The 27035-nt window shown below is 48.5% G+C and overlaps 1 protein-coding gene across 1 annotated transcript in view; it reads left to right on the forward strand.

The window, feature by feature from the left end:
- LOC149451820 (uncharacterized) overlaps positions 1-27035 on the forward strand; it is a 74887-nt gene that overhangs the window by 9005 nt on the left and 38847 nt on the right. The window contains 6 exon segments of the mRNA XM_089690137.1: positions 9386-9498; positions 9768-9902; positions 9989-10112; positions 10229-10428; positions 10583-10718; positions 22485-25125. Coding sequence (XP_089546263.1) covers positions 9403-9498; positions 9768-9902; positions 9989-10112; positions 10229-10428; positions 10583-10718; positions 22485-25125 — 3332 coding nt within the window. The 5' untranslated portion in view covers positions 9386-9402.

The raw sequence follows: 27035 nt of genomic DNA on the forward strand, positions 1-27035 counted from the left end.
TTATACAGGTGAAACTCGAAAAATTAGAATATGGTGCAAAAGTTCATTTATTTCAGTACAGCAACTTAAAAGGTGAAACTAATATATGAGACTCATTACATGCAAAGCAAGATAGTTCAAGCCGTGATTTGTCATCATTGTGATGATTATGGCTTACAGCTCATGAAAACCCCAAATCCACAATCTCAGAAAATGAGAATATTGTGAAAAGGTGGAATATTCTCGGCTCAAAGTGTCCCACTCTAATCAGATAATTAAGCCATAACACCTGCAAAGGGTTCCTGAGCCTTTAAATGGTCTCTCAGTCTGGTTCAGTAGGAATCACAATCATGGGAAAGACTGCTGACCTGACAGTTGTGCAGAAAACCATCATTGACACCCTCCATAAGGAGGGAAAGCCTCAAAAGGTAATTGCAAAAGAAGTTGGATGTTCCCAAAGTGCTGTATCAAAGCACAATTATAGAAAGTTATGTGGAAGGGAAAAGTGTGGAAGAAAAAGGTGCACAAGCAGCAGGGATGACTGCAGCCTGGAGAGGATTGTCAGGAAAAGGCCATTCAAAAGTGTTGGAGACTTTCACAAGGAGTGGACTGAGGCTGGAGTCAGTGCATCAAGAGCCACCACACACAGACGGATCCTGGACATGGGCTTCAAATGTCGTATTCCTCTTGTCAAGCCGCTCCTGAACAACAAACAACGTCAGAAGCGTCTTACCTGGGCTAAAGAAAAACAGACCTGGTCTGTTGCTCAGTGGTCCAAAGTCCTCTTTTCTGATGAGAGCAACTTTTGCATCTCATTTGAAAACCAAGGACCCCGAGTATGGAGGAAGAATGGAGAGGCCCAAGGACCCCGAGTATGGAGGAAGAATGGAGAGGCCCAAGGACCCCGAGTATGGAGGAAGAATGGAGAGGCACAAGGATCCCGAGTATGGAGGAAGAATGGAGAGGCCCAAGGACCCCGAGTATGGAGGAAGAATGGAGAGGCACAAGGACCCCGAGTATGGAGGAAGAATGGAGAGGCACAAGGACCCCGAGTATGGAGGAAGAATGGAGAGGCACAAGGACCCCGAGTATGGAGGAAGAATGAAGAGGCCCAAGGACCCCGAGTATGGAGGAAGAATGAAGAGGCCCAAGGACCCCGAGTATGGACGAAGAATGGTGAGGCCCAAGGACCCCGAGTATGGAGGAAGAATGGAGAGGCACAAGGACCCCGAGTATGGAGGAAGAATGGAGAGGCCCAAGGACCCTGAGTATGGAGGAAGAATGGAGAGGCACACACTGCAAGATGCTTGAAGTCCAGTGTGAAGTTTCCACAGTCTGTGTTGATTTGGGGAGCCATGTCATCTGCTGGTGTTGGTCCAATGTGCTTCATTAAGTCCAGGGTCAAAGCAGCCGACTATCAGGAGATTTTGGAGCACTTCATGCTTCCTTCCACAGAGGAGCTTTATGGGGATGCTGACTTTATTTTCCAGCAGGACTTGGCACCGCCCACACTGCCAAAAGCACCAAAACCTGGTTCAATGACCGTGGGATTACTGTGCTTGATTGGCCAGCAAACTCGCCTGACCTGAACCCCATAGAGAATCTATGGGGCATTGCCAAGAGAAAGATGAGAGACATGAGACCGAACAATGCAGAAGAGCTGAAGGCCGCTATTGAAGCATCCTGGTCTTCCAAAACACCTCAGCAGTGCCACAGGCTGATAGCTTCCATGCCACGCCGCATTGAGGCAGTAATTGCTGCAAAAGGGGCCCAAACCAAGTACTGAGTACATATGCATGCTTCTACTTTTCAGAGGTCTGATATTGTTCTTTGTACAATCCTTGTATTATTGATTGCATGGAATATTCTCATTTTCTGAGATTGTGGATTTGGGGTTTTCATGAGCTGTAAGCCATAATCATCACAATGATGACAAATCACGGCTTGAACTATCTTGCTTTGCATGTAATGAGTCTCATATATCAGTTTCACCTTTTAAGTTGCTGCACTGAAATAAATTAACTTTTGCACCATATTCTAATTTTTCGGGTTTCACCTGTACATTTATTGGCTCTATACAATGTGTTTGTTATTTACAAAGCTACTGGAAAAACTGGATCCTTCCTAAAACTTCAGATCATTTCACCCCTTTTGTATGCAGAAGGTGCTGTAGCCCAAAGCCTAAATCTGCCGTTAGCTGGCTGCATGAGAGGCATTTTCCAGATGTCCTCCAACCTACCCCAACACAAAAGTCATCCCAAAAAAGATGATGTGTCTGGTAAACACGATGTGACACCTGTTTTTATTTTTTTGTCCCTCCTCTCCTAACCAACGTGGCCTTTGCCTCAAAGACTGTCGCTACTACACCTTAGTGGACTTTTAGTCTTTGGTACAGTATAGGGGACCACACAATTCTGCATGAAGGGTCTGTTAGGTAAGAGCAGGAAACAGTCTATCAAATTTGGAGAGGCCCTAAAATCAAAGGCTGGAAATGTTCTACAAAAAAGGAGAAAAAAAAGTTGCTGTTTTATTGAGTTTTGTTGTGTTGTTACTGTGTGTTATTTTTAACTGTTGTTGTTTGATTTGCAGGAATGCCGATCTGCTGCATCACAGATCTGTGTATTCTGACAGCAGCAGGGTGCTGCTCTCAGAATATATATGTCAGTGTCTGCAGTGCTGCAAGGGGAGATTTCTCCATCTGCAGATTTAAAAAAAAAAGTGTATGCCCAGTATTAGGGTCATGGGATGGTCAGTGGGTGGTAGCGTCTATGCTTCAGCATTTATTTTTTTTCCCTTTTTTCTGGTGGAGATTTTTGCATCCACATAACACCAGGGGTAGTTTATCCAAGGAATATCCGACTGCCTCCCAAGGAACCAAGAAGGATTTTTTTTTTCTCACTGGAGTGCATTGGATCGTGCTTTATTGGAATTGTATGCATTGGATCGTGCTTTATTGGAATTGTATGCATTGGATCATGCTTTATTGGAATTGTATGCATTGGATCGTGCTTTATTAGAATTGTATGCATTGGATCGTGCTTTATTAGAATTGTATGCATTGGATCGTGCTTTATTGGAATTGTATGCATTGGATCGTGCTTTATTGGAATTGTATGCATTGGATCGTGCTTTATTGGAATTGTATGCATTGGATCGTGCTTTATTGGAATTGTATGCATTGGATGGTGCTTTATTGGAATTGTATGCATTGGATCGTGCTTTATTAGAATTGTATGCATTGGATGGTGCTTTATTGGAATTGTATGCATTGGATCGTGCTTTATTGGAATTGTATGCATTGGATCGTGCTTTATTGGAATTGTATGCATTGGATCGTGCTTTATTAGAATTGTATGCATTGGATCGTGCTTTATTAGAATTGTATGCATTGGATCGTGCTTTATTGGAATTGTATGCATTGGATCGTGCTTTATTGGAATTGTATGCATTGGATGGTGCTTTATTGGAATTGTATGCATTGGATCGTGCTTTATTAGAATTGTATGCATTGGATGGTGCTTTATTGGAATTGTATGCATTGGATGGTGCTTTATTGGAATTGTATGCATTGGATCGTGCTTTATTGGAATTGTATGCATTGGATCGTGCTTTATTGGAATTGTATGCATTGGATCGTGCTTTATTAGAATTGTATGCATTGGATCGTGCTTTATTGGAATTGTATGCATTGGATCGTGCTTTATTAGAATTGTATGCATTGGATGGTGCTTTATTGGAATTGTATGCATTGGATCGTGCTTTATTGGAATTGTATGCATTGGATCGTGCTTTATTAGAATTGTATGCATTGGATGGTGCTTTATTGGAATTGTATGCATTGGATCGTGCTTTATTGGAATTGTATGCATTGGATGGTGCTTTATTGGAATTGTATGCATTGGATCGTGCTTTATTAGAATTGTATGCATTGGATGGTGCTTTATTGGAATTGTATGCATTGGATGGTGCTTTATTAGAATTGTATGCATTGGATGGTGCTTTATTGGAATTGTATGCATTGGATCGTGCTTTATTGGAATTGTATGCATTGGATCGTGCTTTATTAGAATTGTATGCATTGGATGGTGCTTTATTGGAATTGTATGCATTGGATGGTGCTTTATTGGAATTGTATGCATTGGATCGTGCTTTATTGGAATTTTATGCATTGGATCGTGCTTTATTGGAATTGTATGCATTGGATCGTGCTTTATTAGAATTGTATGCATTGGATCGTGCTTTATTGGAATTGTATGCATTGGATCGTGCTTTATTAGAATTGTATGCATTGGATCGTGCTTTATTGGAATTGTATGCATTGGATCGTGCTTTATTGGAATTGTATGCATTGGATCGTGCTTTATTAGAATTGTATGCATTGGATCGTGCTTTATTGGAATTGTATGCATTGGATCGTGCTTTATTGGAATTGTATGCATTGGATCGTGCTTTATTAGAATTGTATGCATTGGATCGTGCTTTATTGGAATTGTATGCATTGGATCGTGCTTTATTGGAATTGTATGCATTGGATCGTGCTTTATTAGAATTGTATGCATTGGATCGTGCTTTATTAGAATGTTATGCATTGGATCGTGCTTTATTGGAATTTTATGCATTGGATCGTGCTTTATTAGAATTGTATGCATTGGATGGTGCTTTATTAGAATGTTATGCATTGGGTCATGCTTTATTAGAATTTTATGCATTGAATCATACTTTATTTTAATTGCATGCATTGGATCATTCTTTATTGGAATTTTATGCACTGGATCATGCTTTATTAGAATTCTATGCTTTGGATCGTGCTTTATTAGAATTGTATGCATTGGATCATGCTTTAGTGGAATGTAATGCATTGGATCATGCTTTATTGGAATTGTATGCATTGGATCGTGCTTTATTGGAATTGTATGCATTGGATCGTGCTTTATTGGAATTGTATGCATTGGATCGTGCTTTATTGGAATTGTATGCATTGGATCGTGCTTTATTGGAATTGTATGCATTGGATGGTGCTTTTTTGGAATTGTATGCATTGGATCGTGCTTTATTGGAATTGTATGCATTGGATCGTGCTTTATTGGAATTGTATGCATTGGATCATGCTTTATTGGAATTGTATGCATTGGATCGTGCTTTATTAGAATGTTATGCATTGGATCGTGCTTTATTAGAATGTTATGCATTGGATCGTGCTTTATTAGAATGTTATGCATTGGATCGTGCTTTATTAGAATGTTATGCATTGGATCGTGCTTTATTAGAATGTTATGCATTGGATCGTGCTTTATTAGAATTTTATGCATTGAATCATACTTTATTTTAATTGCATGCATTGGATCATTCTTTATTGGAATTTTATGCACTGGATCATGCTTTATTAGAATTCTATGCTTTGGATCATGCTTTATTAGAATTCTATGCTTTGGATCGTGCTTTATTGGACTTTTATGCTTTGGATCGTGCTTTATTGGAATTGTATGCATTGGATCATGCTTTATTGGAATTTTTTGCCTTCCTCTGAATCAACTGTGGGTATAGGATTGTGTATATGGGGGGTTTTCAATATCTTGTTCTTGTTGGTTGAACTAGCTGGACCAGTGTCTTTTTTTCAACCTCAGTAACTATGTAACATCAATAAATAGTGAATGGAGTGATGGGGAAATTGCATTATTAGCTGCTCTGTTGACAATCGACTCAAAAACAAAAACTTTCATTATATTCACATATTACAGAAAAAAATTATGACAAACGAAGCAAATTGTCCGTTGCCTCCACTATTCATCTCCAAATGGCGGCCCTTAGCATGCCTCTATTTGGCTCTCGGGGTTCTTTTCCTCCCCCTGACCAACAAGGAGGCACCATTTCTTACACTGGCACCAATGGTGGGGAACCATTCCTCTCACTTACACCAACAATGGGGCATTTTTCCTTCCACTGACACCAATGATGGGGCACAATTCCTCCCACTGATATAAACAGTTAGGCACTTTTTCTAAAACTAATACCAATGATGGAACACTATTCATCCCACTGACACTAATGATGGGGCATTATTCTTCCAACCAATACCAATTAAGCGGCACCATTTCTCCCACTGATACCAGTGATGAGGCACTATTCCTTCCACTGATACCAATGATGGGGCACTATTCCTCTCACTGATACCAATGATGGGGCACTATTCCTCCCACTGATACCAATGATGGGGCACTATTCCTCCCACTGACACCAATGATGGGGCACTATTCCTCCCACTGATACCAATGATGGGGCACTATTCCTCCCACTGATACCAATGATGGGGCACTATTCCCCCACTGATACCAATGATGGGGCACTATTCCTCCCACTGATACCAATGATGGGGCACTATTCCTCCCACTGATACCAATGATGGGACACTATTCCTCCCACTGATATCAATGATGGGACACTATTCCTCCCACTGACACCAATGATGGGGCACTATTCCTCCCTCTGATACCAATGATGGTGCACTTTTCATCCCACTGTCACCAATGATGGGGCACTTTTCATCCCACTGTCACCAATGATGGGGCACTATTCATCCCACTGACAGAATGATGGGACATTATTCTTCCAATTAATACCAATTAAGCGGCACCATTTTCTCCCACTAATGCCAGTGAAGGGGCAGATATGTGACAGGAGTCACTTTGGGTGGGGGGGCCCATGGAACCCAGCTAACTTTGAAGAGGTGGGGAGACCTGTCTCAGCTCCCCATATCCCTTTTATGTGTAATCACCCTGAGCCTGTTAGGGGTACAGGGTGATCTGTCCCAATATTGTGTGGGAGTTGTTGGTTGTTTAATGTAAGGTGGCTGCATCCCTTTGTTCTATTGTTTGTCTGGCTTAGGAGCAAACTATTTTGGGATGTATGTGTATTAGCTTAGTGTGGGGGGTGTCTCCAGCAGCCCTCCCTCCTGATGGGACTGTAGACTGCATAATGACACAGGGCGGGGCAATCTACATTTAGTAACAAGAGACACACAGATATTCAAACTTCACACCAGCAGACAGTCCCATCAGCAGGGAGGGCTGCTGGAGACAGCCCCCCACTAAGCTAATACACATAAACACATACATCCCATAATAGTTTGCTATTAGACAACCAATAGAACAATGGGATGCAGCCAAATAACAATTGCAACCCCCACCTGTGGCAAACTTGCTCATCAGAATTGGAGCGGAGTTCCCCTTCAACTCTCTTTTTCGTGTTCTGTCTGTTTATTTGAGGCATTCCTCAGCCTCATTCCTACCCTCCTCCCTTCCTGAGAGGCAAACTTATCTCCTGACAGATGGTGTGGGACAACCAGGCTAAGACATCTGAGATTGGAGCCAGGCCGTCTGCTGAGGTGTAACTTTTGTCACCCAAAACTATGTAAGCCCACTCATTATCAAACTGACCAGAGTAATTGCACATTCCTCAGATCAAATGTATGGTTCATATCATGGGATATGAAGCTGGTAGTTAATTTAGTTTCCCAATGACCACTCCCAAAACGTGTAGTCAGAGCCCCCCCTCCCCTTTGAGAGGGACTTTTAAAGAAAAGACAAGCCTCTGAGTAGAACATACAGATCTCTTTAGCTGAACATCGTAACAAAAGGAGACTAACCTTTCTGCTCTGCATCTTGGATTTGCAAACCCAGGCATATGGGCAAGTAACTTAACCCTGTAATCTTCTTCCTAATTATCTCTTTGCTGTGTCTTTATATACATATATATATATTTTTGTGACATCTCTTTGTAAATATTTTATTGCATCTGTCTGACGCTTTTAGTAATAAATCTTTCTTTCTGAAAGTGTTAAACTGTTTCTAGGCGCTTACTTGCAATTCACGAATTCCTGCCTTTTGAAGAGACGTTACTGTTTGTTATATCTCTGTATAGCAGGTCCGCGGGCCGTGCTATATAGATCAATATTTCAATCATTATAGTGTATATTTGATAACGGGAGTTTCCCAGTCTCAGACAAAAGTGGTGGTGGCAGTAGAGGGTTAGTTGCGTAATTAACCCGACCCAGTAACAAGCGCATTCAGGCTGCAGGCACCGATTGTAGACCATTAGCTGGGCAATCGCTGTGCTGGGTGCAGCTGAGTGTGGCCTTGTTACGCGCGTCACACCGCGGTTTTAGATCGGCCGTTCCTTCGGTCACGAGTTTGGTGAGAAGGTCTGGGGTCTGACGGCGTGGGCATGACGTATTACTATTAGTCGCGGGCGTGTGATTGTCGCCTGTTGGTGGCGGCGACCGCGGGCCGTGACACCACCTATTTCCTTAACATGTCTACACAATATTAGGACAGATCACCCTGTACCCCTAACAGGCACAGGGTGACTTAACACCTCTCCAAAGTGAGCTGGGTTCCTTGGGCCCCCCCACCCAAAGTAACTCCCGTCACACAGTACATGTTGGCATTCATGGTTCCCTCAATGAACTGTAGCTCCTCAGTGCCGGCAGCACTCATGCAGCCCCAGACCATGACACTCCCACCACCATGCTTGACTGTAGGCAAGACACACTTGTCTTTGTATTCCTCACCTGGTTGCCGCCACACACGCTTGACACCATCTGAACCAAATCAGTTGATCTTGGTGTCATCAGACCACAGGACATGGTTCCAGTAATCCATGTCCTTAGTCTGCCTGTCTTCAGCAAACTGTTTGCGGACTTTCTTGTGCATCATCTTTAGAAGAGGCTTCCTTCTGGGACGACAGCCATGCAGACCAATTTGATGCAGTGTGCGGCGTATGGTCTGGGCACTGACAGGCTGACCCCCCACCCCTCCAACCTCTGCAGCAATGCTGGCAGCACTCATACGTCTATTTCCCAAAGACAACCTCTGGATATGACGCTGAGCACGTGAACTCAGCTTCTTTGGTCATCCATGGCGAGGCCTGTTCTGAGTGGAATCTTTCCTGTTAAACCTCTGTATGGTCTTGGCCACCGTGCTGCAGCTCAGTTTTAGGGTCTTGGCAATCTTCTTATAGCCTAGGCCATCTTTATGTAGAGCAACAATTCTTTTTTTCAGATCTTCCGAGAGTTCTTTGCCATGAGGTGCCATGTTGAACTTCCAGTGACCAATATGAGAGAGTGAGAGCAATAACACCAAATTTAACCCACCTGTTCCCCATTCACAGCTGAGACCTTGTAACACTAAGGAGTCGCACAGTGAGCAGTCTAGCAATTGGCACACCCTTTTAGGGGAAGCTTGCTCTGTCCTTTCAGATGCTAATTGGTGAACATATGTCTACGACTAAATACTGAATACTTATCTTTAATAACATGGAATTAAACTAGATCTACAATTACATATTTCTACTGATCACACCACATCTCAACTACTGATAACATAATTCTACTCTTACATTTATGTTCCAGAAACCCACAGAGCTCACATGACCAAACCAATGAGGATGGAGGAGGACCAGACTCACGTGACTGAGAAGATACTAAACTTCACCCTGGAGATCATCTGCCTGCTGACCGGAGAGGTGAGGAGGATTCTGGGAGGTCACATGACATCATTCTTATCATCATTAATAAAACACAGACCTGACTGGAGAGGTGAGGAGGATTCTGGGAGATCAAATGACATCACTCTTATCATCATTAATAAAACACAGACCTGACCGGAGAGGTGAGGAGGATTCTGGGAGGTCACATGACATCACTCTCATCTCTATTAATAAAACACAGACCTGACCGGAGAGGTGAGGATTCTGGGAATGTGACATGATATTACTGTTTTTGTTGAATACAGAGTTTTCCTCCTGTGAAGTCTGGAGATCATATAACCATCACAGTGCCTCCATGTGACTCCCTGATACCTGAGATAAATATGGAAAAGAAAATTCTAGAAGTCACCAAGAAGATGATGGATCTGCTGACAGGAGAGGTGAGCGGTGCTGGGAATTCTGGGACATTCTCCAGTAACAGACAAGGGATGTGTCTGGATGGTGACTGTATCATTGTGTGTGTCAGGTTCCTATAAGGTGTCAGGATGTCACTGTCTATTTCTCCATGGAGGAGTGGGAGTATTTAGAAGGACACAAGGATCTCTACAAGGACGTCATGATGGACAATAAGCCGCCCCTCACATCACCGGGTAAGAGGAGACTTTATTGTAAAGGAGAGAGCAGTACGGAGGATCCACCTAGATCCCCCATCATCTGATAAACACATAGAAACAGTGGATTCAGTCAGTGTGTGTGTTTCCTACAGATGGATCCAGTCATGGGAACCCACCAGAGAGATGTCTCCGTCCTCTGTATTCCCGGGATTCCACACAGGAAGGTCACACCATCCTTCACCATCTTCAGGTAGATGGATCCAGTAATGGGAACCCACCAGAGAGATGTCACCATCCTCTGTATTCCTGGGATTCTACACAGGAAGGTCACACCATTCCTCACCATCATCAGGTCGGTGGAGTTGAGGGTCTGGAACATAAAGTGATGGAACACTCTGACATGTGGAGACGATGTGTGGACTCTACAAGATGATATTTTCTATGTGATCTCACATCATAAATCCTTCTATATTACAGATGTTATTTCTGCCATTCTGTTGGTTTAGGGTGAAGATCTGATGAAGATGAAAGTTGAGGGTGAAGTAGAAGAGACGTATGTGAGGGATGATCAGCAATATACGGAGGAGGCTGTAATGATGAGGACAATCAAAGAGGAGGACACTCCTACAGAGATCAGCACAGGTGAGCCACAATATATTCTTCTGTTATCTCTGCTCTGTACCTGCACACTGATTGGTCCAGAGTAGGGTGGGAGATGAGTGATGTCATAGGTTGATAATAGTCACCGCCTTGTATTGATACCCGTTCTGCACATTAGATCTTGTTTTCTCCCAGATAACCCCTCTTCTCAGCACTGCAGACACAACTTATGTACCCAGACATGATGTATGCACAGTAATGAGATGAACATACCTAGATCTGGTTCAGGGCGGGTTGTTTGATCTTGCTGAATCCAAACCCAATTAGTCAATCATTAGAAATCAAAATATGAAAGCAAACAGCCAGGGATTCCCACTATTTGTACTAAACTCTTATGACCCTTGAGAAAGGTTTGGTAGAAATGTTAATGGGCATGTTGGAAATTTTTTGAAAAAGGAACAAATTTCGAATCAATGATGGGAGAATCGTGCAAGAAATATAAAGATTTGACTTGGAAATAAAAGAAAATTCTTTTCCATGAAAATTCTTTTCTGTAGCAACATGTGAAATTGAAGGCTAGGTTGGTGGAATTTCGAAATCAATGGTGGCACCGTCGCATTACAAAACGCACAAATTTTCCAATTTTCTAAAGAAAATTTGTTGGGAATTCGACCCATGTATGGCCTGCATAATATCACGTACCTGGTGTTAAAGGCCAATGGAGAGAGGGCTTCCCTTGCGGCTAAGTTCCAGAATCCCCTGAGAGTGGGACAGCAGAAGTCAGGCCCAAAGTGGCACAGGTTGCCTGTAGGAGTGCTCGTTGGTGGTCCACCCAGTAGCACAGCTGATGCACTGAGATGGGATCTGCAGACAGGTGGGGGTTTATGTACTAAAGCTGGAGAGTCCAAAATCAGACTCCCTTCTGCATAGAAACCAATCAGCTTCTAACCTCAGCTTGTTCAATGAAGCTTTGGCAATGAAACCTGGAAGCTGATTGGTTTCTATGCAGAAGTGAGTCTGATTTTGCACTCTCCAGCTTTAGTAAATAAACCCCGTGGTGTCTGCGAGGTATGCAAGCTTTTTGGGAAACAGGATCACATGATAGCCTTTTCAAAACCGAGGTCAGGTACCAGGTGGAAATCAGAGCAGACGTTGTCAGATGGTATAGCCGAGGTCATGCACAGAGGTGCAAAGAGGGAATATCCATTAGCCAAGCCCAGGACAGATCAGGGGTTAAGCAGAGAAGACAGGTCCAAGAGCAAGCCGAGTCGGTATCAGGAAGTCACAGGTCACAATAGCACAGGAACAAGGTACTGGGAAGCCAGAGATCAACCAGCACCTGAGAGTAGGGCAGGGCTCCCTTATAAAGGCCGTTGGAGCCAAATTTGAGCCGATGTGAACTTCTGCGGCCATGCAAGGTACTGGAAGGGGTGCCAGATCTCCTAATACCTCTGCCGAGGACAGAGCCCTGACATAAGGTATGTATACTTACTGTTCTGTTCCAAATGCTGTTTTAAACATAAACATACCTCCTTAGGCTTGGTCTGTCTGGACAGTATGGTTACTTGCTGACTTGGCACCATCCACAGGCAGCTGAACTCTTCAATAACACTGTTGCAGCTGCTTTCCCCTCTCAGCCCCCTTGCTTTGTCCCTGCTCTCTCTGCCGTCTCTCATCCGTGCCCCTCTTCCCTCCTGCAAAGATGAAAGGCATTCCTAAGACAAGCTGGAGCCACGCCAGCTCCGGGCCCCCCCCCGGTTGCCTATGTGACTAGGGGGTCCAACATCAGTTTTAAGAAGCTGATGCCAGAGCTCCCAAGGTATTCACTGCTGTGTAGCTGATGGAAGGGGCCCAGACTGCGGCTGGGACCTTTCGTGGCCAGGCTTGCCAGAGACCCAAGGCTGCCTAGGACCCCCCTTCTCCCAGAGCTGGGGAAGACTGTTTGCTAGACACCGGAGATCCATGAGTACATGCTCTCTGCCTGCTTCACTTGAACTGTTCTTGTGCTGACCTCACACCAACCCCCCCTGTTGGATTACTTGCTACAGAGACTCACACCAACCCCCTGTTGGATTACTTGCTACAGAGACTCTCTCTTGGCTCTCGGTGTTGGACTTTAAGTGTGTTGGTCCTTCCGTATCGCCCTGTACTGGCGTATTCACCCTCCCTGCGAACTCCCCTATTCGGTGACTGTCATCTGTTTGCCTCAATAAAGCTTTGTGCGTTTGCTATCTACTTTGTGTGTTCTGTCCTGCCTTTCCTCCGTCACATACTGGTTGGCAGCGGTGGGATCAGGACACTGAGGAGATGGCAGACAGCGAAAGCCAGCGCATGGGGGAACGGGCCCGGCCCAGCGAATACAGGAAGTGGACTGTGGCATGTCTGCAGGAGAGGGCCGAGCAGCTGTCCCTTACCTGGAGGGGCCTAGCCAAAGAGGATCTGGTCGCAGCCATTGAGGAAGCTGATCCCCAGGACGTCCTAGCAAGGGAGGAGAGCAGGCCAACCCCAGCCTTGCCAGCACGCCATGACCCAGGGCGCAAGAGCCCCTGGCTTACTCAGGTGGAGGAAGAGATGGCCCTCCTGGGGTCAGACGCCACGGCAGAGGACAAGCGAGAGGCTATCCGGAGGAGGCATGAAAGAGAGAGCCAAGGAAGAGTCACCGCGAACTAAGCGGCCCTTCCAGCCCCAGGGCCGCGGGTTACTCCCCTCCCCGGGTCAGCCGCAAGGCCTTTAAACCCTGCAACGAAGCCGCTGGGGATGTGGAGGGGTTCTTTCAGGACTTTGAGCAGCAGTGCCAGCTCATGGAGGTGCCAAGCACGGATTGGATACGGCACCTCATGGGTCTGCTAGAAGGGGGTGCAGCTGCGGCCTACCGCACTCTGGATTATGTGGATGGCCGGGATTACGCCCGGGTCAAACAGACTGTGTTGGAGTATTATGCGGTGACCCCAGAAGTGCACCGGGTGCGCTTCCGTGACCTGCCCTGCCATGCGGAGCCCTCCTATCGCATGTATGTGCACAAGATGTCGCAGTCCTGTCGGAGGTGGCTAGAGGGGGAACAGGCCCGCACCGCAGAAGAAATCATCCAAGCAATTTGACAACCAATGCCCGGCGGAGGTGCGCGGATGGGTAAGAGAGAAAGCTCTTGCAAAGGCTTCTGCCCTGGCCAACGAGATCCTGGCCATCAAACCACATTGGAAATGGCGGGCCCCTGAACTGCCAAGGCCCCGCCCCCCACCACCTCTGCCAAAACAGGCTCCCTAACTACCACTGCTAACTCCGCAGGACTGCCACCCAGAGCCCAATTCACGGGGCCCCCTATGGACCGCCGCTGCTACGGGTGCAACCAGCCGGGGCACCTCCAAGCCAACTGCCCCACCTCCCGAAGCCGCCGCTTCCCCCGCCTGGTCCACTACCTGGAGCTCCATCTCGCAGAAGAACCACTGCCCCCGCCTCCCAGCGAGTGGATGAGCTTCCCAGAAGACAACCACTCCCGGGGGTTTACAGTGTCCACCCCCTGAGGGCTACATACCCCACCCAGAAACAGTGCCACCTGCAGGTCGTGCGGGCTGACGGGCAACCCGCCTCCGGTTTTTGGGATACAGGGGCCTTCTTGACCATCGCCAACCCCCGAGTGATCCGGCCAGAAGCCATCCAACCCAGCCCTGGATTCGCCATCGAGCTGGCGGGAGGAGCCAGACATCATATCCCCAGAGCATCCGTACACCTCGACTATGGGTTCGGGGAGCAACAGTGCCAGATCGGCGTCATGGGCGGCCTCCTGGCGGATGTTCTGCTCGGCAACGACCTAGGGGAGCTACGATGCCAGTATGTTGGGGCAGTGACCTGGAGTCAAGCAGGTCGAGGTCCTCCTACAGACAAAGCCACCACGGATCCTTTCCCCAGCATGGACTCGGTGAGTGAACCCCCACCTGACCCCAACCTTCCCCTGACCTGGGGCCGGGAGACCTTCAAGCGGGAGGTAGCCACAGACCCCACCTTAGCTAAGTTTAGGACCCAGGCTGCCGCAGGGCAGCAGGAGGGGGGTGGAGACCAGCTTTGGTGGGAGCAGGGGCTGTTGTACCGGGAGGTAGGCCCAAGCCACCCGGGTCAACCCTCTGCTAGCTCCAAACAACTGATAGTGCCTAGACGGTTCAGGTTCCCGCTACTCCAGATAGCCCATGACATTCCAGTAGCCGGCCACCTGGGTAAGAGGAGAACAGGGCTGCGGCTGACCCAAGCCTTCTACTGGCCGGGTATCACCCAGGACGTAGCCCACTTCTGTCAGACCTGTGACATCTGTCAGAGGAAGGGACGCCCAGGGGATCACCCCAAGGCCCCGTTCCACACCTTACCCATCATTGATGCTCCCTTTCAGCGGGTAGCTGTAGATATCCTGGGACCCCTGGCCTGACCCAGTAAGTCCGGAAAGCGGTACATTCTCACGGTGGTGGATTACGCTACCCCGAGGCTGTTCCCCTGTCCAGCATCTCCGCCCCTAAAGTGGCCGAGGCCCTAGTCACCGTTTTCTCGCGGGTGGGTTTCCCCAGCGAGATCTTGACCGACCAGGGTACCCAGTTCATGTTCAAGGTGGTCCAATCCCTCTGGCGCACATCTGGGGTATGGGCAATTCGGACCACTCCCTATCACCCCCAAACCTATGGCCTCTGCGAGCGCTTCAATGGCACACTGAAGAGCATGCTGAGGTCCTTCGTTGATGGGGAGGCGTACTGGGAGAAGCTCCTCTCTCACCTGCTGTTTGCATATCGGGAGGTACCGCAAGAGTCAACGGGGTTCTCCCCCTTCGAACTCCTGTACGGGCGGAAGGTCCGCGGTCCCCTATCCCTGTTTTGGGAGCATTGGGAAGGGCAGATAGAGGACACGGGTACCCCTGACGTTCCCTACGTTCTCGAGCTGCGGGAGAGGCTGACCCACCTGGCCACCATGGCCCACGACCACCTCCAGGCAGCCCAGACACGCCAGAAGGTATGGTTACGACCGCAAGGCACATGGTCGCAAGTTCACTGAAGGGCAGCAGGTGCTCAAGATCATCCCCAACCCCCAGAAAAAGCTCCAGCACACCTGGGAAGGGCCCTACAAGGTCCTTCGTAAGTTAGACGAGACTAGCTACATTATTAGCCTCGCCGCCCGCGACCGCAAGCAGCGCACGGTCCACATCAACATGTTGAAAAAGTACCACGACCAGACTCTACCTGTGCTAGCCATCTGCCCCGCCTCCACAGGTGGAGAAGATGAGGGGGCCCTGCCTATCTCCTGCAAGCCACCAAGGTCACCATTCCCCTAGATCAGATTCCCATGGGGGCTCAGCTGAACCCCTGCCAGACGGCCCAGATGCGGACCGTGCTAGAGGACCAGGCCGTCGCCTTCTTGGCCACCCCGGGCCGCACCAGGTTAGCCCTCCACCACATGGAGACCCACAGTCAGAAACCCATCCAGCAGGCCCCATACAAATTTGTTAAGTCGGCCATCCGAGCCAAACTCTCCGAGATGCTCCAGCTGGGTATCATCCGACATCCCGCAGTACTTGGGCCTCCCCGGTGGTGCTGGTTCCAAAGAAGGATGGGACCACCCGCTTTTGCGTGGACTATCGGAGGTTGAATGACTACACTGTCAGTGACGCCTACCCCATGCCCCGCATAGATGACCCGCTGCACCGTCTAGCCGGGCCCGCTACATTAGCACCCTAGACCTCAGCAAGGGTTACTGGCAAATCACCATCAAAAAAGAGGGCGTTGTGCGCTCCGCCTTTATTACCCCGTTCGGCCTGTACGAATTCCTCGTCATGCTCTTCGGCATGAAAAACGCCCCCGCCACCTTTCAACAGGTCGTGGACCAGCTACTAGAGGGATGTTAAGAGTTCACATGCACCTACCTAGATGACATAGCCATCTTTAGCGACACGTGGGAGGAGCACCTGGCCCACGTGGGGGCCAGCCTAGACCGCATCTGCAGGGCCAGGCTGATAGTGAGACCAGACAAGTGCCAGTTGGGAATGGCTGAGGTACAGTACCCCGGGCACAGAGTAGGGGGGAGACACTGAAACCTGAGCCAGCCAGGGTTCAGGCCATTTATGACTGGCCCTCCCCCCAGACCAAGAAGCAAGTGATGGCCTTCCTCGGCACTGCCGGCTATTACCGTAAATTTGTGCCTAATTTCAGATCCACGGCCCAGCCCCTGTCCGACCTGACCCAAAAGAACAGTCCCCAGATGGTGACCTGGACCTTGGCCTGTGAATCTGCCTTCTGTGACCTCAAAGCTGCCCTGGCGAGCAACCCCGTCCTGGCCGCCCCTGACCACAACAGATGCTTCCTTGTGCAGACAGATGCCTCCACCTACGTCCTAGGGCAGTGATGGCGAACCTTTTTGAGCCCGAGTGCCCAAACTGCAACCCAAAACCAACTTATTTCTTTCAAAGTGCCAACACTGCAATGAAACCTGAATATCGAGCTTTTGGTTTAGAAAAAACAACTCGTACAGTAGTGCAAACTAATTAACAGTACAGGGATGACCAGAGACTGCGGACACAGTACAGGGATGACCAGAGACTGCGGACACAGTACAGGGATGACCAGAGACTGCGGACATAGTACAGGAGATGACCAGAGACTGCGGACACAGTACAGGAGATGACCAGAGACTGCGGACACAGTACAGGGATGACCAGAGACTGCGGACACAGTACAGGGATGACCAGAGACTGCGGACACAGTACAGGGATGACCAGAGACTGCGGACAGTACAGGGATGACCAGAACTGCGGACAGTACAGGGATGACCAGAGACTGCGGACACAGTACAGGGATGACCAGAGACTGCGGACACAGTACAGGGATGACCAGAGACTGCGGACACAGTACAGGAGATGACCAGAGACTGCGGACAGTACAGGGATGACCAGAGACTGCGGACAGTACAGGGATGACCAGAGACTGCGGACACAGTACAGGGATGACCAGAGACTGCGGACACAGTACAGGGATGACCAGAAACTGCGGACAGTACAGGGATGACCAGAGACTGCGGACACAGTACAGGGATGACCAGAGACTGCGGACAGTACAGGGATGACCAGAGACTGCGGACAGTACAGGGATGACCAGAGACTGCGGACAGTACAGGGATGACCAGAGACTGCGGACAGTACAGGGATGACCAGAGACTGCGGACAGTACAGGGATGACCAGAGACTGCGGACACAGTACAGGGATGACCAGAGACTGCGGACACAGTACAGGAGATGACCAGAGACTGCGGACAGTACAGGGATGACCAGAGACTGCGGACACAGTACAGGAGATGACCAGAGACTGCGGACACAGTACAGGGATGACCAGAGACTGCGGACAGTACAGGGATGACCAGAGACTGCGGACACAGTACAGGAGATGACCAGAGACTGCGGACACAGTACAGGGATGACCAGAGACTGCGGACAGTACAGGGATGACCAGAGACTGCGGACAGTACAGGAGATGACCAGAGACTGCGGACAGTACAGGGATGACCAGAGACTGCGGACACAGTACAGGGATGACCAGAGACTGCGGACACAGTACAGGGATGACCAGAGACTGCAGACACAGTACAGGGATGACCAGAGACTGCGGACAGTACAGGGATGACCAGAGACTGCGGACAGTACAGGGATGACCAGAGACTGCGGACAGTACAGGGATGACCAGAGACTGCGGACACAGTACAGGGATGACCAGAGACTGCGGACACAGTACAGGAGATGACCAGAGACTGCGGACACAGTACAGGGATGACCAGAGACAGCGGACAGTACAGGGATGACCTGAGACTGCGGACAGTACAGGGATGACCAGAGACTGCGGACACAGTACAGGGATGACCAGAGACTGCAGACACAGTACAGGGATGACCAGAGACTGCAGACACAGTACAGGGATGACCAGAGACTGCGGACACAGTACAGGGATGACCAGAGACTGCGGACACAGTACAGGGATGACCAGAGACTGCGGACACAGTACAGGAGATGACCAGAGACTGCGGACAGTACAGGGATGACCAGAGACTGCGGACACAGTACAGGGATGACCAGAGACTGCGGACACAGTACAGGGATGACCAGAGACTGCGGACAGTACAGGGATGACCAGAGACTGCGGACAGTACAGGAGATGACCAGAGACTGCGGACAGTACAGGAGATGACCAGAGACTGCGGACACAGTACAGGAGATGACCAGAGACTGCGAACAGTACAGGAGATGACCAGAGACTGCGGACAGTACAGGAGATGACCAGAGACTGCGGACACAGTACAGGGATGACCAGAGACTGCGGACACAGTACAGGGATGACCAGAGACTGCGGACAGTACAGGGATGACCAGAGACTGCGGACACAGTACAGGAGATGACCAGAGACTGGGGACACAGTACAGGGATGACCAGAGACTGCGGACAGTACAGGGATGACCAGAGACTGCGGACAGCACAGGGATGACCAGAGACTGCGGACAGCACAGGGATGACCAGAGACTGCGGACAGTACAGGAGATGACCAGAGACTGCGGACACAGTACAGGAGATGACCAGAGACTGCGAACAGTACAGGAGATGACCAGAGACTGCGGACAGTACAGGAGATGACCAGAGACTGCGGACACAGTACAGGGATGACCAGAGACTGCGGACACAGTACAGGGATGACCAGAGACTGCGGACAGTACAGGGATGACCAGAGACTGCGGACACAGTACAGGAGATGACCAGAGACTGGGGACACAGTACAGGGATGACCAGAGACTGCGGACAGCACAGGGATGACCAGAGACTGCGGACAGCACAGGGATGACCAGAGACTGCGGACAGCACAGGGATGACCAGAGACTGCGGACAGCACAGGGATGACCAGAGACTGCGGACAGCACAGAGATGACCAGAGACTGCGGACAGCACAGGGATGACCAGAGACTGCGGACAGCACAGGGATGACCAGAGACTGCGGACAGCACAGGGATGACCAGAGACTGCGGACAGCACAGGGATGACCAGAGACTGCGGACAGCACAGGGATGACCAGAGACTGCGGACAGCACAGGGATGACCAGAGACTGCGGACAGCACAGGGATGACCAGAGACTGCGGACAGCACAGGGATGACCAGAGACTGCGGACAGTACAGAGATGACTGCTGACCTTTGGGGAGGGAGGGGGAGCGGGTACCTGAATTTGACATGTACCCGCTCTTACTTCCGCAGAGTTTTTTTTTTATCTTACCTGTTCCTCGATCCAGCCGCGCGCTGTCTTCCCGGCTTCTGTAGTGTGGGCGCTCATCGGACAGCCGGATGCCCAGTGCGCATGCGCGAGAAGCGCTGCGCTTTATGATTGGTCCGGCGGCTTCTGGGATCTGTCATGTGTCCCAGGTACCGCCTTACCATTCACAAAGAGCACTGCTTCTTGTGCATGCGCACTTGGGACCCGGCTGTCACGCACACTACAGCCGGGAAGACAGCGCGCCGCTGGATTCTCCTGGCGTGCCCACAGATAAGGCTCGGCGTGCCGGCTGTGGCACGCGTGCCACGGGTTCGCCATCACTGTCCTAGGGGCTGTCCTCAGCCAAGTCAACAAGGCTGGGGAGGAACATCCCGTCGCTTTCCTCAGCCACCAACTACTGGATCAGGAAGTTGCCTATGCTACAGTGGAGAAGGAATGCCTGGCCATAGTCTGGGCCATAAAGAAACTACAGCCCTACCTGTACGGCCCGGAGTTCACCATCTTCACTGATCACAACCCCCTCACATTGCTTAACCGGGTGTCCAGGGACAAAGGGCGCCTCCTTAGGTGGAGCCTCGCCCTCCAGCCTTATAATTTCACCATTCGATATAGACAGGGAAGCCAACATCAACATGCAGACGGCCTTTCCTGCCAACAAGATCCACAGTAGCTAAGTCAGGGCCCACAAGTGCCTTCAAGGGAACCCGGTTGGGTCGCCCTTGCTGGCACTTGTGAAATGGTAGGGGGAGGAGTGTCGCAGCTGCTTTCCCCTCTCAGCCCCCTTACTCTGTCCCTGCTCTCTCTGCCGTCTCTCATCCGTGCCCCTTTCCCCTCCTGCAAAGATGAAAGGCATTCCTAAGACAAGCTGGAGCCACGCCAGCTCCGGGGACCCGCCGGTTGCCTAGGTGACTAGAAGGTCCAACATCAGTTTTAAAAAGCTGATGCCAGAGCTCCCGAGGTATTCACCGCTGTATAGCTGACGGAAGGGGCCCGGGCTGCGGCTGGGACCTTTCATGGCCAGGCTTGGCAAAGACCCAAGGCTGCCTAGGACCCCCCTTCTCCCAGAGCTGGGGAAGACTGTCTGCTAGACACCAGAGATCCGTGAGTACATGCTCTCTCCCTGCTTCACTTGAACTGTTCTTGTGCTGATCTCACACCAAACCCCCTGTTGGATTACTTGCTACAGAGACTCTCCCTTGGCTCTCGGTGTTGGACTTTAAGTGTGTTGGTCTTTCCGTGTCGCCCTGTACTGGCGTATTCACCCTCCCTGCGAACTCCCCTATTCGGTGACTGTCATCTGTTTGCCTCAATAAAGCTTTGTGCGTTTGCCATCTACTCTGTGTTCTGTCCTGCCTACGCTCCGTCACAAACACACAGAACTTGATATCAACACAAGTTCAGCTAATTTGCTGTACAGAGGATGCTTTTCCAGTCTTTTGAAGTGTAAGAAGACAATTAGTTTTTTAAACCCTGTCTCTGCACAGAGATAACACAGCAGAATCAACATGGAAGAACAGCTTGGACTGAACTAGCATTAAACAGGAGATGAGGACAGGGGGAGAGACCAAAATGACACAGCAAACAAGTTCTAGTGGCACTAAAACACCATTAGATGTCAGCATACATCAAACAGTAGTGACCTGATGCAGTTCAATACAACTCAGAAAAAAATTAAATAGCTGGGACAGGACACCTACTCATTTATATTTAGGTCGATTCTGGGGTTCAGTTGACAGTATGAAGATGCGTTTACAATTCCACTATCTTGGGATGAACCTACTTTTTGAGCTTACTTGTAGCTAAAGGTTAAAATAAAACTCCATTAATGGTCTTGCTGGTATACAAAAAAGAGGAACAAAGAAAACTGAAACAGTTTTGCAACAGAAAATACTCCTCCAAGAAGTCACCAGAAGCCTAGGTCTATGGCCACTTCTGTGCTAAAGGATCTCCAAGTCTGAACTTTGAACCTCTTCATTATCAGAGATCACATAACCCAGTGCCTAGGCTTGTGGTTGTGTGAAGAGCATGCCCCTCCCAGTCCCCATTGGTTCCTGCTCTTCTGACAAGGCTGGGGAAATGTAGAAGTGATCTGGGGGGGAGGACCAAAGGACCTTTTACTGAAGAGGGGAAGTCACAGCTGGTTGGGACATCTACAGAGAACATCTGCTCACTAAAACCTACCTGATCCAGATGGAATCTTGATTTGATTTCTAGGCCTATGGTCTCTTGTTCTCTACTAAAGGCTCTACAAGTCTGAACCTCTTCATTATCAGAGATCACATGACCCAGTGCCTAGGCTTGTGGTTGTGTGAAGAGCATGCCCCTCCCAGTCCCCATTGGTTCCTGCTCTTCTGACAAGGCTGGGGAAATGTAGAAATGATCTGGGGGGAGGACCAAAGGACTTTTTACTGAAGAGGGGAAGTCACAGCTGGTTGGAACATCTACAGAGATCTCGCTAAAACCTACCTGATCCAGATGAAATCTTGATTTAAATGAACTAACCATCTTGTATCTATTGATCATGTTTTTATATTTTTCAGGACACGTCATCGAGGAACCCTCAAAGGATCGTCTCACTTTACCTCTAACCTGTGAAACGGAAGATGAGGACTTCACAGGAGATTGTGCAGAAGAAAAGACAATGATCTCAGCTATGGATAGTGGACTTCAAAGTGTGGATGGACCATCAAATCCCTTTGACTCTGAGCAACCTCGTACTATGGGGGATGGTGCCGGAATTCAGGGGGAGGAGAAATGTTCCTGTCCTGAATGTGGGGAAAGTTTTACCTCTGAATTAAGTCTTACTGTACATCAGAGATCTCACAGAGGTGGGAAGTCTCATTCCTGTTCTGAGTGCGGGAAATGTTTTCTTAAAAAATCAGAACTTTTCATACATTACACATCTCACACGGGCAAGAAGCTGTATTCCTGTCCCAAGTGCAAGAAATGTTTTACACAATTGTCTCAGCTTTATATTCATCAGAGGTCTCACAAGGAGAAAAAGCTCTATTCCTGTCTTGAGTGTGGGAAATGTTTCAAATGGAAATCAGGACTTGTTCTACATCAAAGATCTCACACAGGGGAGAAGCCTTATTTCTGCTCTGAGTGCAGGAAATGTTTTTCAGATAAGGCCAGACTTTGCAGACATCAGAAGATTCACACGGGGGAGAGGCCATATTTCTGTTCTGAGTGTGGGAAATCTTTTTCACAGGTATCCCATCTTCACACACATCAGAGATCTCACACAGGGAAAAAGTTGTATTCCTGTCCTGAGTGTGGGAAATGTTTTACAAGAAAATCAGGACTTGTTCTACATCAAAGATCTCACACAGGGGAGATGCCTTATTCCTGCCCCGAGTGCGGGAAATGTTTTTCAGCTAAGTTCAGACTTTACAGACATCAGAGGGTTCATACAGGGGAGAGGCCGTATTTTTGTCCTGAGTGTGGGAAATGTTTTTCACAGAAATCAGACCTTGTCAGACATCAAAGATCTCACAGAGGGGAAAAGCCATATTCCTGCTCTGTGTGCGGGAAATGTTTTTCACAGAAATCGGTCCTCATTATACATCGGAGATCTCACACTGCTGCGAAGCCGTATTCCTGCCCTGAGTGCGGAAAAGGTTTTTCCCAGAAATCAGAGCTTGTTATACATCAAAGATCCCACACAGGGGAGAAGCTGGATGACTGCTCTGAGCGTAGGAAATCTTATCCACGGAAATCGAAACTTGTCACACATCAAAGATCTCACACAGGGGAGAAGCTGTATGACTGCTCTGACCGTAGGAAATCTTATCCACGGAAATCAAAACTTGTCACACATCAGAGATCTCACATGGGAGAGAAGCTGTATGACTGCTCTGACAGTAGGAAAACTAATCATGTCACACATCAAAGATCTTACACACGGAGGAAGCGATTTTCCTGCCCTGAGTGCGGGAAATGTTTTCTCCACAAATCAGGCATTGTTAGACATCAAAGATCTCACAATGGGGAGAAACCATATTCCTGCCCTGAGTGCGGGCAATGTTTTTCACAGAAGTCAGACCTTGTTCGACATCAAAGCGCTCACAGAGGGGAAAAGCCGTATTCCTGCCCTGAGTGCGGGAAAGGTTATATGCGGAAATCACACTATGTTATACATCAAAGATCTCACACGGGGGAGAAGCCGTACTCCTGCCCTGAATGCAGTAAACGGTTTTCAGAGAAGTCCAATTTGTATAGACATCTGCGGACTCATACAGGGGAGAAGCCGTATACCTGTCCTGAGTGCGGGAAATGTTTTATACGTAAATCACACTTTGTTATACATAAAAGATCCCACACAGGGGAGAAACCATATTCCTGCCCTGAGTGTAGCAAAAGTTTTTTGGAGAAGTTCAGTCTTTACAGACATCAGAGGATTCACACAGGAGAGAAGCCGTATTCCTGTAGTGAGTGTGGGAAATGTTTTTCACAGTCATCCCATCTTTACACACATCAGTGTTCTCACAAGGGGAAAACGGGACACTCCTGTCCTGAGTGCGGGAAATGTTTTTCACAGAAATTATTCCTTGTTAAACATCAAAGATCTCATACAGGTGAGAAGTCATTTTCCTGCCTCGAGTGTGGGAAAGACTTTCTACGGAAGTGGAATCTTGACAGGCATCATTTGATTCACACGGGAGAAAAGCCGTATTCCTGTCCTGCGTGCGGGAAATGTTTTTCACAGAAATCAGCCCTTTATAGACATCAACGGACTCACAGGGGGGAGAAGCCGCAATCCATCCGTGAGTGAGGGAAATGTTTTTCACAGAAATCAAATCTTGATAGACATCAAAGATCTCACACGGGGGAGAAGCCACAATCCTTTCCTGAGTGCGGGAAATGTTTTTCACAGAAATCAAACCTTGATAGGCATCAAAGGTCTCACACGGGGAGAAGCCACAATCCTTTCCTGAGTGTGGGAAATGTTTTTCAGAGAAATCAAACCTTGATAGGCATCAAAGGTCTCACACGGGGGAGAAGCCACAATCCTTTCCTGAGTGCGGGAAATGTTTTTCACAGAAATCAGTCCTTGATAGACATCAAAGGTCTCACATGGGGGAGAAGCCGTATTTCTGTCCTGAGTGTGAAAATGCGATATATGGAGATCAGACCTTGTTCTACATCAAAGATCTTACATAGGCGAGAAGCCATATTTCTGTCTTGAGTGTGGAAAACGTTTTTCCTGATAACTCCATGGCACCATAGATGGGTTGACTCTGCCCTCCATTAAACTTCCTCAGGACAATGTTAATAAATATACATTTGCGTATCAGAGATGTTCATTTTTATTTTTTTTTAATCCTCCTTTCTCCAGGATGAAGATGTACCAAACTCATTAATTCTGAGGGACAAAGAGTTGTTGTTGTGTCATGGGCCTATTAAGGGGTTCTCCTGAATGATAGCTGATCTTCAGGTATTTTAATCGACTAAGTGCCCTTCATTGGATTATGCGTCCTACACGAATTGTGGCCCTGCCTACTGCTTGCTTCACCTAGGGCCCGGGACAAGGGGTAGGCAGGAGGGGCAGCCGCCCTGGGCGCAGAGAGGCGAGGGGGCAAAGAATAAATGCAAGGCGGTACACCCATTCTGTGGCATGTATTAACCGCATAAGGACCGCCCACAGTACATTTACTGCTTCAGGGCGGCCCCTGTGCGCAAAATCACGTGTATATATACATGATTCGCACTCCCGTGGTATTCACCGGGGGGGCTTCCCGATTTGATCCCTGAGGGATCAGTCATCCAATTTAGGCCAGTGATGTCCGGCCCAAGTTGGATGATCGATCCCTGTCCTGTGTTGAAAGTTACACAGGACAGAAAGTGATGAAATCTTCTCTCTGGGCACATTCTGTGCCAGAGAGAGAAAAATCATTACAAAAGTGAGTACACATTTACAGTTAGAACCAGGGGTGGACTGACAACTCATGGGGCCCCCGGGCAATAGGGGATCATAGGGCCCCTGTGTCCTTGCCCACACTCAATGCACACCAAAAAAGCCTATAAAAGTAACGGGCATTTCATGGGGCCCCCTGCTGACCCCGGGCCCTCAGGCAGTGCTCGAACGGTCAGTCCGCCTCTGGGTAGAACACTCTAAGACACATTTAACCCCCTGATCACCACCCCAGTTAACCCTTTCACTGCCCTGTCACCAGTGTCATTAGTACAGTGTACAGATTTTTTGCTGATCACTGTATTAGTGTCGCCGGAGACTTCAGATAGCGCTAGCATCAGTTAGCATCCCTCCCAGATATCGTCAGATTGCCCATCAGTACACCAGTCATCACATTTAACCCCTTGATCGCCACCCCAGTTAACCCCTTCACCGCCCTGTCACCAGTGTCATTAGTACAGTGTACAGATTTTTTGCTGATCGCTGTTTTAGTGTCGCCGGAGACTTCAGATAGCGCTAGCATCAGTTAGCATCTCTCCCAGATGGCAACATTTTGCCCATCAGTACACCAGTCATCACATTTAACCCCTTGATCGCCACCCCAGTTAACCCCTTCACTGCCCTGTCACCAGTGTCATTAGTACAGTGTACAGATTTTTTGCTGATCGCTGTATTAGTGTCGCCGGAGACTTAATGATAGCGCTAGCATCAGTTAGCATCTCTCCCAGATGGCGTCAGTTTGCCCGTCAGTACACCAGTCATCACATTTAACCCCTCGATCGCCACCCCAGTTAACCCCTTCACTGCCCTTTCACTAGTGTCATTAGTAAAGTGTACAGATTTTTTGCTGATCGCTGTATTAGTGTCACCGGCGACTTCAGATAGCGCTAGCACCCCTCCCAGATAGCATCAGTTACCCGCTAGTACACCAGTGATCACATCTAACCTTGTGATTGCCAGGAGCACGCTCACATATACAATAAATCTCCATTGCTAGTATACTGTCTGATCGGATCAATATCTTTGATCAGACCAGCACTATTCCAGCGTTCACATTAGTATAGTGTCCCCAAAAACGCAGCGTTAGCGGGATCAGCGCCGGCACCTGCGTTTAGCCAATACTCTTACCTTCTCCCCCAGCAAATGCAGTGTCAGGTCACTTGATACACTGCATACA

The sequence above is a fragment of the Staurois parvus genome, unplaced genomic scaffold (genome assembly GCF_062004578.1).
Source record: "Staurois parvus isolate SC_StPar_1 unplaced genomic scaffold, SC_StPar_1.0 ptg000519l, whole genome shotgun sequence".
NCBI classification, from domain to species: domain Eukaryota; kingdom Metazoa; phylum Chordata; class Amphibia; order Anura; family Ranidae; genus Staurois; species Staurois parvus.